We start from the raw sequence: 13,429 nt of genomic DNA on the forward strand, positions 1-13,429 counted from the left end.
GTTGCAAAATTTTGAAAGCATTACAAAATCCTCTCAGTCTACCGTTGGGTATGTATATGAAAGTGTTGCGCTCATTCAGGTCTCACAGCTCTTGACAGTCACAGTGTTAGACAAATAGTCTTGATGAGAAAGCTTTCAGGAAGGAAAGAAAGTGTACAGCAGAGAGTACGTGGCAGCAAATGACTTCTCATGAATCTTCTAAAATGTAAATGGTCTTGCAAATAACCAAAGAACACAAAACCAGACAACTAGTACGAGTGTGATTAATGTCACAATAGGATAAAGGTTATGGAAAAGCAAAATCTTGGCAGTCCTTCTGGATGGTTATGGTCCCTGTGTAATGATGCAAAACATCGAAATAGCTCAAAGTTAGTTATACATCACACTAAAACGAAGTAGCTGGAAGTAGTCAATGTCAGACAATTTCAGTTTGGATGCAGTCTGGTTTCATCAGTGTGGCATTTGTTGTTCCTCCCGCAGCTTTATAGGCTGCTGATATCAAATCAGCTTTCATTTCCCTCTTTGTGTTAATGTGGGAAATCGGAAGAAGAAAATACATGTCTGACTCTTTCAGCCCATTTCATACTTCCAATTGGTTTCTTTAAAACACACTGCAGTTAACTATTCGTCCATTGAAGCGCTGAACATGAAATTTCAGTTTATCTTTGCCAGGATTTACTTGCAGTTTTTTGCTTTTCTATCGTTGTCTCACATTCATTTAAGGAGCGAAAGCAGCAGTTTTACTGAGGCATATGTTTGCAGACAGAGCAGAGGAGTCAGGTCTCGTCAAAGACTGAGCATGAGAGGAGACATGATATCCCTTCAACCACAACCTAACCTCCTCCTCGGTTGGGTTTTGGATGGTTGAGGCCACTGACCTCACATTTGACACCACAGGTGGCCTCGTATTCATCCGAGTCTGTGCTGATTTCTGGGCTGCAGATGTTTGTGCGGTATCCTCGCCTTCTTTTTCTTGCTAAGGTATAAGTGCAGCCAATGTAAACTGTGTGGAACATCTGCTCTTTGATAAATGGCTGCTTAAAAAATGATGTAGTTTGACACTAAAAACAATTACAGCAGTGAGAGTAAGACATAGCCATGGTTACTTTCTCTCTTCCTGCTATGGCAAGAGATCAGCCAGCTACATCTGTCATGGGTTTTTACAGTAAATAGTGTCACTGGCCCACACTGCTGGCCCAGCTATAAACAAGACTTAACTGCTCATCTTAATGAAATATTAACTTCTTTTTGCACCCACCCTACTGGTAATAGTCAATCACTCAAATTCACTCCTAGATTAAAAATTTCATTTCACCTCTTTCATTGTCATTGCACAGTGTGCAACCAAATGAAACAAACTAAAAGCTAAGTATATTAAAAAAACTGTATAAATTGACTAAATGTATAAAATTTTTTAATACTTAGCACTAACTTATGTAAATTTAATTTAGCATGAACAATAAATAGTGGAAGAATGGAGAGTGTAAGCGCAGTAGCAGAAAAGTACATGTAAAAGAGGAAACAGTCCTTTTTTTGGTTACTTCTATGGAAACTACCACACCAATAACAAATAAATAGATAAAAAGGTAATAATAATAATAAAAAACTTCCTTTTAATTGGTCAGATGACCAGTGAATGAAAAATGTTGTACTCGCAAATCATTCATATAATCATTCTATAAATGTGACTTTAACAGCTACAAAAATAATATTGGAGCAAGCATCGCAGTCACAAAAGCCCCCAGTGCTTCATCATTTATTTCCCCATGAAGCAAAATTTTTCAAAAACATTCCTATTGCAAATTTTTTTTATTATTGTACCATACATTTATCTGATCCTTCTTTGAATGAATTTGGTTGCAGTTGCAGCCTCGGATTTTTAAAGGCAAAGCCCAACAAATGTTGTACTCCTGAATTTCGACTGTTAATGTTCTCCATTCAAGGACAGAGAGTTGTCACAAAGCCACTCCAGTGCTGTCTTGGCTGTATGCTTCTCATTGTCGTGCTGGAAAGTGAACCATCGCCGCAGTCTCAGGTCACACACACTCTGGACAAGTTTTTCTGAAAGGACCTCTCTGTGTTAAGTCTTCCTGTCCCAGCGGCCGAGAGCCGCCCCCCGCCCCAACAGCCTGATGCTGCCACCACCATGCTTCACTGTATGTATGGTATGTTATTAACTTGGTGACAAGCGATGCCTGGGGTTTGCCATATTTTCACGTTGGCATTATAAATGATCTAAAATAGATTCATGGGCCAAAAGGGAATTTACTTATTTGTAGTTGAATCAGCAATGAAGTGATTAAATCTGAGGTTATCTGGTGTGTTCTGAAGCCAGTGAAACACTTGATATACTGTTACATAAGGCTGTGTTATTTTCTTTTGGTAAAGATAAGGAGAACATTTTTGGTCAGTATTTTATTCAGGATTCATTTGAAAGCAGAGGAAAATAGATCCCCGTGACTGGGAAACAGATAAGCGGTTGAAAAGTAAAAACTTATAAAAAAATAAAATAAAAAATAATAAAAAAAATATTTTGTAGGATTTGTAACTCATCAAAGCCTAACATGTGAACTTCTGAAATCACCAACAGCAAAACCCACCTATCATATAATCATGTGCTTAAAAGAGTTGCATGTTCTGGTATCAGTGGCTGTGGTTAAAAGACTTCCTTTTAAAGTACATGACTTTGAGGTAGGAACAATTCACACGCCATCAATTGTTTTACTATGTTATTTTGAGCAGATGTTGTGTAACTTCACCTCAGAAAATCAGGACTGACAGCTTAAGTGTCACAGCATGTGCACCATGTGCATTCCATTCATGCATTCATTCATCTTCAACCGCTTACCCATTTCCGGGTGACGGGGGCTGTTGGAGCCAATCCCAGCTCGCACTGGGTGAGGGCGGGGTCACTCTGCACAGGTCACCAGTCCATCACAGGGCCAACACACAGAGACAGACAGAGACCGACAACCATTCACACTCACACTCAGACCTACGGACAGTTTAGAGACACCAGTTAACCCAAACATGATGTCTTTGGATGGTGGGAGGAAACCGGGGTACCCAGAGGAAACTGACACAGGCACGGGGAGAACATGTAAACTCCACACAGAAAGGCCCCAGGCTGGGAACCAAACCTATGCGTTTGCATTCCATGCTAACTTTAAAATGATTGGCATGTTTTTCTTTGGTTTTGCTTCCGTCATTCACTGTATGTTACGTAAGAAAGATAAACTCTTGTTAGTTAAATTGATCAGTTTCACATAAGGTTTACCTTGGAGTCATGAAATGTCTTACACATCTCTCATCTGTCTGAAAGCATCATGTGATCAGTGCGAAATGATTTTGGCTATTCTGAAATCTCTGTTCAACTATTGTGTATCGATGAAGTGCAACAGTCATGAGTGACTATCATTAACAGTTTTGTTGAGGAAATTATATGATTTTCCTCTGTAGATGAAAACAATTGACTGGACGAAGTGTAATTAGGCCTCGAAGGACTCATCCTTACATCCTTGCTTGATTTTTTATTCTAATCTTGCCTTAATAGATTAAAAAACAACTGATCCCATTATGGAAAACACCTGACTACCATTTTGGCTTTCCGCCAATTAATTTCTTCTTCTTTCTTCCCCAGAGGTTTGAATGGAAATGTAAGGCGTGTTCTACCTTGCAGCTCAAATTACTTTGCATTTCCAAATAAACACACTTTGACGCTATCTCAAGCCAGATGTCAATGTTAATTTCCGTGGACAAAGTTGAGTTGATGACAGACAGCTTATCACTCTGTCAGTAAAGTTTGCTAGCCAGTTGGTTGGACAGCCATGTAATTTCACAGGCATATTTCGTTTGCATAGATTTATGAGGTTCTGCTGGAAAGTTATTTTCGATGTCTTTAGAATGATCAAGAGTTATTGATGTTTACTGTTGCCTCCTATCTGTTGACTGTCGTGGGCCGTCCCCTGCACTGTGTTCTCTTCAAACATTAACCTCTGTAAAATGATCTGAAAAGATCTGAGCCACTCAGGAGGCGAGTGAATTAAAAAGGATCCTGAGTGCCTCAGATCTTTTCAGTAACTTTCAACTAATCCCCAGACTGAAGAGTACCAAAGGGTGAGGGTCACGTTTCTACACCCAAGCAGCACTCCAGTCATCTGTTTTGTTTGTTTTTTTTTACTCTCTGAAACGCTCATAAAGATTCAAATCTTGCAAGCAAAGACTTCAACTAAAGAAAGAAAAAAACGTTACGCTCCCATGCACAAATGAACCCAAGGACCTAAACTAGCTCTTGAATCAGACTGTAATAACAGTTGTGAGGCTGTTTGCTCATATTTACACTCCAAATCCCAGCTGATCTAACCACAGACACGCAGTCCTGAAGAGGCACACTTTGGAGACAGATGAGAGATGTGTAAGACATTTCATGACTCCAAGGTAAACCTTATGTTAAACTGAACAATTCTTATAAATCTATATCGATGATATCAATATCAATGAATAATAAAGTTCCCACCTCCCTTACTTTTAAAGTCATTTAATATACAAAAGCATAAATACGTTTAAAAAAACACACTTCCTTTACCCCCCATATATACTCACATATATAACACTAAAACAGATGCAGCGCACAACTGGCACAGCTGGAACAGCACGTGCTCAACCCAAGAAAATTAACGTCTTTTAATTGCGCCTACCTAGTAATTACCATTTTTCCTACAGTCCTTGAATCTGCCATCTGACGCACAGCGAGTCGCGTGTGCGCGCGTCCGTGCGCACAGACCGACCGTGGTGTGTGCCGTGTGTGTGTGTGTGGAGCGTTCATAAAACGCAGAGCGGCCAATGGGGAGGCGCGCGTCAATCCCGGCTCGGTAAAAAAAACCGGAGGCGGCACTGATCTGGACAGAGCCGGTGGAGACACAGAGGGAGAGAGACACGGGGGGAGCCGAGCGTCTGCTGTGGACATGTGAGACATTCTGACCAACTTTCCTTCCCCGATCGCCTTCGTGGAGCTTTTCTGAAAGCTGTCCCAGCCGAGGAGCCAGAGACGCCTCACCAACAGCCAGCCCGTCAATACCTGCTCTCCGGAGGGGGGATCACTGCCGCTGCCACCGCTCATCTTTACCACACACACACACACACACACACACACACACACACACACACACAGGTCTTTGGACGTTGCGTCGAGTCCGGTATCATGTCCTCCGGTGATGCCTCGGAGCAGAGTCGGCGGGTCAGCGTGCTGTCTTGGGATCAGGTGCGGCGTTTGGACTCCATCCTGGGAGAGAGCGTCCCGATCCACGGCCGCGGAAACTTCCCCACGCTGTCCGTGCAGCCCCGGCAGATCGTTCAGGTGAGAGCCCGGTCCTGAGCCAACACCTCCACCTAAACACAACGAAAACCATCGGTGCCAGACGGAAAAGTAGCTTTTCCTTTTTGCCAAGTAGCGTAAGAAGTTAGATTTAGTGTAGCGGTAGTGAGTCAGAGCCTTGAGCTATGTGTAGTTTCATTTATAACTTCTAACTTTTTTTTTTTATCAGGGCCACATACTTCTTATTTATTCGGATTGGGGGGGTTCTACATCACACATACAAAAGTAAATATAAAGAATTATATTTTAGAATTAAATCAACTAAAACAGCATTATGAAATAAACAAATCCATCTGCATGTAATCCTCTGGGCCCCACCAAGACACACACGCACCCAAACCTACACAGACAGACACACAATCTGTGGGGTGATGTCCATTTTCTTCCATTGGAAATGGACAATTCCAATTCCAGTTGCAGCTACTTAGGAAAAAAGACATAAAGCCCTTGAATTGGGGGTACTTTTTACATTGTGCACGAATTCCATCTATAATAGAATTTAAAATGTACGTGTGAGCGGAGAGACAGCCGCTTTTACACGGCTTTCTATCAAAAAAAAAAAAAAAGTCAGCTCACTTGTTGCTCTGATGATAGAATGGAGATACATTCAGCCTCGATCGCCTCCGTCGCCTGTGACTGCCGCTGCTATCGGAAAATACAATTGTGGGGTTGCTGGAGATTTGTGGCAGAGCTGATTGCACTTAAAAAGACATTTGATTGCGCTCACTGTTAACACAAAAGAGTAGATGATCTAACGCCATGACTGCAGTTTTCCACTAGCTCACTAATGCTTCTGCGCCTTAAGTCATTATTACAATTTTTTTTTTTTTTTCACAGCTCTCATGAAAAAGGGAGAGATAATGACCGATCTCCAGGGTATTTGCTAGGACTCAAACATACAGGGAAGAGCCTGGGCTGCACTTTCCCCTCCCATTATTTAAATGCCTTGCCCTGTAATTCAGGGTACGATTTCACACAAATGAGTCATATTTTCTGTGGTGATCCTGTGGGGAGAAAAAAAGACCCTCAGACTCATAACATTTCATCTTAGTCTATAATCAAGGACGCCCCTTCCATCTGTGTTGAACATCTCCGCTAATGTTTGCTCTTCATTACACAATCCAGTAGACAACAGGGACCCCCAACATTTTTCTTTCCATAAGCCGGAGCGTTTTTTAAGGAAATTTCATAGACTGTCTTTTGGAAAGTAAAGCCACTGCTGCTGATGAGAGGCATACAACATCCCATTATGTCAGTTTAAAGATCAAATGCTAGCTGTAGCTGCTCTCACGTCCTTTCCTCTCTGGTGCAAATGCTAACGATATCGCATTTAGCACTTTTTATTGCTGATAGAATTTACTTACGACTCTGACCACATAGCATTGTGAAGCAATTTGTTGTAAATCTCGTCAGCATGATGCATCTGGAATCGCAGACTGCTATGCAAAGTCTTGCCATCTCACCATGCAGTGACGGTATTACTCTGACAAAATAAAAGCAGATGCCATGTTCTCTGTCATGGAATATGTCAAATAGATTTCAAGTTACGGCAAGTTGATTTTTGTACCATATGGACGTGAATGGAAACCAGTGGCTGCCTGGAAAGGAAGAAAAGAAAGGAAAAGGGGAAAAAAAAACAAAAAAACAACACTCCGAGTGATCTAAGCCACTATGATATGTTTTGGAAAATGGTTGACAGTAATGTAGGGTATTCACGATCCATGGTAAATTGGTTAAAACATGCAAAACCACCAGTCTGCTCCTTTTAATGCCATTTAATTTTAACCCATGTACCAGACAGATCTGTCTACCTGAGACTGAGACATGATTTCAGAGATTTCACATACTGGTTAAGATGACCAATGGATCACACTCAGAGTTCCAGGAGCCCCCTCTCAATGGTGGGTTTGATTTAGGGCCACATTTGAATAACATCTGTTTGTGGTCTGGTTATGAGTGAGCCATGAGAGCAGGGAAGGAAAACTTTTACTGATACTGACACTCTGTGCTTCATTTAAGGTTGACAGTCATCAGCCCACTGTTGGGGTAATTTGGGACATTGCATCCCTCAGTGGGCCGTACCTGGCAGCATCATACCACACAATGACAAACACAGTTATCTGATGGGTCTGTTTCTTGTGTGGGCCCATGTTGGCGTGCCAGTGCATTTTTGTTGGCCACCAAGAGGGAAGGCTCTTATTTCAGCTCTTTCAGGCTTTCATATTTAAACTAAACTGTTGTGTCTACAGTGCACATTTTGGATAGGTGTCCTCCTTTTTCTCTTTTTTCCCCATCCAACAACCTCCTTTGACCATTGTTCTCTTTATTTTTTAGTTTTTTACCCTATAAACTGAGAGATATATTCCACTTTCCTGGATGGCAGTGAGTTGCTTGGACTTGGAGCAGAAAGCGAGGGATGGATTAGTGCCTGTAATAATACTGGGCTGGGGGGTCAGGGTTGACATGGTATCACTGTGGACAGTGAAAATCAGTCGGCTAACTCAGCTGTGGCCCTGGCCAGGCTGTAAACCAACTCCACACTGGGCCATTGTTGTGAGATTGAGCAACATGAAGACACCACATGCCTCTAGTGGTCCCCCGAGAAGGTAACCGGGAAACACTCCATTCAGATTGTTGAGTAATGATTTATTTATCTTCCTACTTTTTGGGGATCAAACGGTGCAGACGGCACTGATGGTCCTGGATTAAACTGGGCTGGAGTCTCTGCGTTTATTGCTGCCAAAATGTCAAATGCCTCTCGATGAGTATTTTTTGGGTTTCTATATTTGTTCATTAAACATGGACGCTTTTAGATCAACAAAAGTATTAAGTATTAGGTATCTTGCTTTCAGGGCTTCTCGTTGGGAAGGACATTTTACAGCATGTATAATTAACCCACTAAATGAATAAATAAGTAAAACATTTAAAATATGAATGATCAAAATATGAGGTGGTTTATGTCGGGGGGGGACTTGAGCTTGTGACCGCATTTTGGCAAAAGGTTTGACTTCCATCCAGAGCACCACTTAATTTTTATTGGAAAAAAAAAAAAAACAAAGCAAAGTCTTCTCATTAAATTGCAATATAAACTGCTATTTTAAGAGTTGATTTTATGATGCGAGTTCATAACTGCACTATATGTTCTTAAAAAAAAATGTGCTGTGAAATATAACAATTTTAGCTGCAGTGGTAAAGGCAAGATGTTGGGATAGCTTGATTTCACTGTTAAATATGACAAGACATTAACAAGCTTACAGGTTGTAGGCTATGACATTGACTATTCTTACCAAACCTGTTTGTAATTCCCATAAAATGTCTGAGACATTAAAATGTCTGTGAGACCTTAAGGTAGATCAACAGATATTTCTAACTCACACAGGGTCAAAGTTTCAGACTGTGACTCACTGTCGTCTGAGCATTCAGGTGGAATGACCACCTGATTCAAGGATTCCTTTCAAATCAGAGGAAAAACCATCATCATCATCATCATCATCATCATCATCTGTCGGTGTCTGCCAAGCTACTGTACGACTGACTGGCTGGATTAGTTTTGGAGTGGATGCGGAGGTCGGGGACTCGTAACTTCTTGTTTGCTGATGATCTGACTCACTGCCTGGAGCTCTTATTGGCGCCCAGGGGCTTTGGGCTGGTAAATGGCTGGGTCATTTCAAACTGCCATTATAAAAACACATTCAGGCCACAGCTTAAATGAAATACCCAAGGAAACATTTGAGATGGGAGAATGAAATTGAGGAGACTGTTATGTGTCGCCAAGGCGTTGTCAACACCAGACAGTCTGGTGTGTTTGCGGCTCTTTTTATAAGGCTTTTCTGCTCAAACGTCGGCGGAAGTGTCTCCCCTCGCTCTGCTCACCAGGTGCTGGTGTGTCATGTGGGAAATGTGCTGGCCTGTTTTATGAGCGCTGGGGAACGGGGGTGGTGGGGGTGCTAGAGCCGGACTTACTCATGTGCTCCTTTTGGGACCCCCCGAGAGGGAGATCATGGTGTGCTGTTAACTCGGACCAACTGAATAAGTCTGAGGTCAGAGCAAATACTGCTGCAGGTTTCCCTTTGCTGGATAGTTTAAAGGAAAAAAAAAAAAACAAACAAAAAAACAACTGCCCTTCTCTGCAGTTTTGCTCTTTGGAGCTTGGAGTTAAAGGCTGGACACAGTATAAATAACTCACTCTTGATATTATTGTGCTTCCACTGTTAAAAGCTTACCAACAACTCTGAAGTTTACATATTACATATGTGATAAAAACCTTTATCAACCTTGTTGTTGTTCTCTTTCCTGTACCCCCCCCCCGTCTGCCCCATGTTGTAGTGTTGCTGCTGTTGTTGTTTTTTTTTTTGTACCCCCCCATCCTGTCTTCCCTATTCTGTTTCTGTTCTCTCATTCTGTCCACTTCTGAGCGTCAGCCCAGTAGCTTTACCATCAAACCAGTACCATTGCCAAGTACCAAAGTTAAACGCAGAGGGCGACATGAGGAGTATGTCAGGCTCCTTCTTCACAGAGTAAAACACTTTCAGCACAACAAGGAGCATTCGTACTGCCTGCCCCAGCTGACGAACAGAACAGGTTGAACATGAATGCTAAATGTCATTGTGTGGTTTTAGGATAAGTTGTGATTTGTAAATATTAATTGGCAAGCCATATTCATCCAGTGCTACAGCAATTTGTACGATTCCCAGCTAATGTCTAAGGACATTGGTTTGTTAGCAGGTTGAAGATCCAGATAAATCAGATAAATGTGAGCTTTCGAGATCTTTCCAGCTTTATTTTTAGGTCCCTTTCAGTTCAGAAAGAGCGTGGCTCACAGTTTCCTCTGTGTTAAACTAGACTAAACGACTTGCTTGGGGCACACACATAAAATCTGTCTGCTTATGCTAATCGTTGGAAAGAAAGCGAATAGGATTATTTTCCAAAAAAGCTAAGCTCTTTCCTTTAACATCAGGACCTTTTTATCTGAAAATAAGTGGGAAACCTGAAGAGATAAGAGCAGGTGGGGTCAAAATAAATGGAAGAAAAATTCAATAATTGGCACATAAAAGATTCATCGTATTTAATCTAATGTTGTAACTGCTTTGGCTGAAGTCAGCTCGTTAACTGCTGAAAAATATTTCCATCACAAATTAGCAAACACACATCAACTTAAACTACGAACTAAAGGAGCATTATTAATGAGGCAAGTCACTTGACTGGCTCGACAGCTGTTTGCATACATAGATTGATAGCTAACAGCAGATCCCCAAGGCTCTGCAAGTTCTAATGGACAGCTGCATTACGGACTTCTTGTTTAACAGTTTTTCTCCTTTCTGTGTCTCAGGAAACATAAACATCTCAGCTGTCTGTAGCTCAGCACTTTTCCCAGGCATCGCATCAATGATTGCATAGTGTTCTAATAACCAGATAGATCATGTTGTCCTTTGCCAATTTTTTTTTTTTTTTTTTTTTTACAGCAGAGGGACAGTATTTTCGCCATACAGGCCACAAGTTTCACACGCATCAGTTCACAGATTCTTTATTTTGGCGTCTCTCATGATGGACAAGCACCGGCTTGTTATTCTCCACAGTTTATCTCTGCTTGGCTGATGTCAATTTACAGCTTGGGAATCTTTTAAATCAGGCCCCTCTTTACAGTACGTAGGGTGCTTTCATCCTCAGGCAGCAAGATCGCTCATAGATAATGATACCGGTCTCTGAGTGGTGGATCATATCTTCTAAGTAGGCACTCTGTTGGTAGTGTCCTCTGGCAATTTACCAAAAGCCTACCAATTTCAGGAATCTGCCACTGGCCTCTCCCAGCTTTTCTCGTTTATATGTTTCTAACTACGAGTATCTAATTTTTCTGAAAATGTTTTTCATTGAGTGTTAACTTTATGTTCACAGGAAAGCACACCAGACCCTTTTATTTTAAAGCCAAGAGGAGTATCATGTTCAAACTTGCTTTTTCTGTCCGCCTCGTTAGTCTTATCTTTTTTTTTTTTTTTTGTGGATACCCCCATCACTCAGATTTTCCTCCCCGTGTCTGTATCTTTCAGGTGGTCAGGGCTCGACTGGAGGAGAGAGGAGTAGTGGTACGGGATGTCAAGCTGAACGGCTCTGCGGCCAGCCATGTGCTGCACCAAGACAATGGCCTTGGCTACAAAGACCTGGACCTGATCTTTGGCCTCAATCGAACTGATGACAAAACCTTCCGGCTGGTGAAAGATGTGGTTCTGGACTGCCTAGTGGACTTCTTGCCTGAGGGAGTGTGCAGGGAAAGAATCACAGCCCTTGCCCTGAAGGAAGCATACGTGCAGAAACTGGTAAAAGTTTGCAATGAGACAGACCGCTGGAGTCTCATCTCTCTGTCCAACAACACCGGCAAGAACGTGGAACTAAAGTTTGTGGACTCCCTGAGAAGGCAGTTTGAGTTCAGTGTTGACTCCTTCCAGATCACACTTGACTCTTTGCTGCTGTTTGACCGCTGCTCGGAGACAGCCATGTCTGAGACCTTCCACCCAACAGTGCAGGGGGAGAGCATGTATGGGGACTTCGAGGAAGCTCTGGGCCACCTTCGCTCCAAGACCATTGCCACCCGTAGCCCAGAAGAGATTAGAGGTGGCGGGCTGCTCAAGTACTGCCACCTGCTGGTGCGCGGCTTCCGGCCGTCTTCTGAGGCTCAGATGAAACAGATGCAGCGCTACATGTGCTCGCGATTCTTCATTGACTTTCCTGACATCAGTGAGCAACAGAGGAAACTGGAGGCATATCTGCAGAACCACTTTGCGGGCATGGAGCACAAGCGTTACGAGTACCTGGTAACGCTGAGGAGAGTGGTGGACGAGAGCACCGTGTGCCTGATGGGCCACGAGCGCAGACAGACCCTGGCGCTCATTTCCGCCCTGGCGCTGCGTGTAATGGCCGAACAGAACGCTATCCCCGCCCTGTCCAACATCACCTGCTACTACCAGCCCGCTCCCTATGTCAGAGACGTCAACTTCAGCAATTATTATGTGGCGCAAGTTCAGTCACCCATGGCCTCATGCAGTAACACTTATCAAACATGGCTGCCTTGTAGCTGAGCAATGTCCTAGGATATCTGGAAGGCTTTCCATTTTAACTTTCTGTCTATATAAACTGAGCATTTAGCAGAGTGCTCAGTATCTCTGTAGCAATGTGGGTTTTCGTTTTGAGGCCCAATAAGGACAAAAAAGATTTCATGTGTTTTTTTTTTTTTTTTTTTTTATGCCAAATCTTATATCAAAAGCATTCCACTAAATTATGTTTATTAATACTGCTGTAAAAAAAAAAAAAAATCTCAATCGAGCCATGATAATTTTACCTATTTTTTTTTTTTTTTTTTCTATTTTGTTGTCACTTCATAACCAGCGTGGACATACATGGACAAATATTAAGGGTTGATATGTGATGGAGGAACTTTATACCTTTTTTTTATCTGACAGTGGCTTATGATTTGTGTCTTTAACAAAATGTAAATACTCGGTACGAAACGAAACAGAAAGCTGTTTTATTTTCTGTTCTGTCTGTGGTTTGAGCTGACCTGACTGGGAGGAGAAGAAGAGGACCAAAGAAATACTTTCTTGTGTAGCATGATCAAAACAAAGACTGTATGTGGCTCCAAGTGCCTGAAACTGACCAATGTCTTTATACAAGTTGTTTAAATACAAGTTTAAACTGTTTTTGAAACTTTTTTCAGGTTACTGTACATTTCTATATCAAGGGTCAGGGTATTTGTTTTTAAATCATTAAAAAGTGGAAAAAAAAAAAAAAAAGTCAAGTTGTGGTACATTGGTCTTTCTTTTGCGCTTTCTGGGAAAAACAAGTCGTTTGGATTTGTTCTAGTCGACTCGCACTATTATGGGGATGTGCTCCATGAATGCCTACTCTATCTTCATTCTTTGAATCTCACTGTCTGAGTTGTGTCTCTAAAGATCTTTTTCACTATCCGTCGTTCTCTATCTTGCTTAATCACACAGTGTGTTGTCTGTGCTCTATCTGCCAGACACCGACTGACTGGAAACAAACACTTACTTGTTCCCCTGAGTC

The 13,429-nt window shown here is 42.0% G+C and overlaps 1 protein-coding gene across 1 annotated transcript; it reads left to right on the forward strand.

Moving 5' to 3' along the window:
- The first annotated feature begins 4,873 nt into the window (after positions 1 to 4,873).
- On the forward strand, positions 4,874 to 13,140 carry tent5bb (terminal nucleotidyltransferase 5Bb). Its single transcript, XM_029514716.1, has 2 exons — positions 4,874 to 5,356; positions 11,419 to 13,140. The coding sequence occupies exons 1-2, from the start codon at positions 5,201 to 5,203 to the stop codon at positions 12,442 to 12,444; spliced, it is 1,182 nt and encodes a 393-aa protein (XP_029370576.1). The 5' UTR covers positions 4,874 to 5,200; the 3' UTR covers positions 12,445 to 13,140.
- The last annotated feature ends 289 nt before the right edge of the window (positions 13,141 to 13,429 follow it).

The sequence above is a fragment of the Echeneis naucrates genome, chromosome 11 (genome assembly GCF_900963305.1).
Source record: "Echeneis naucrates chromosome 11, fEcheNa1.1, whole genome shotgun sequence".
NCBI classification, from domain to species: Eukaryota; Metazoa; Chordata; class Actinopteri; order Carangiformes; family Echeneidae; genus Echeneis; species Echeneis naucrates.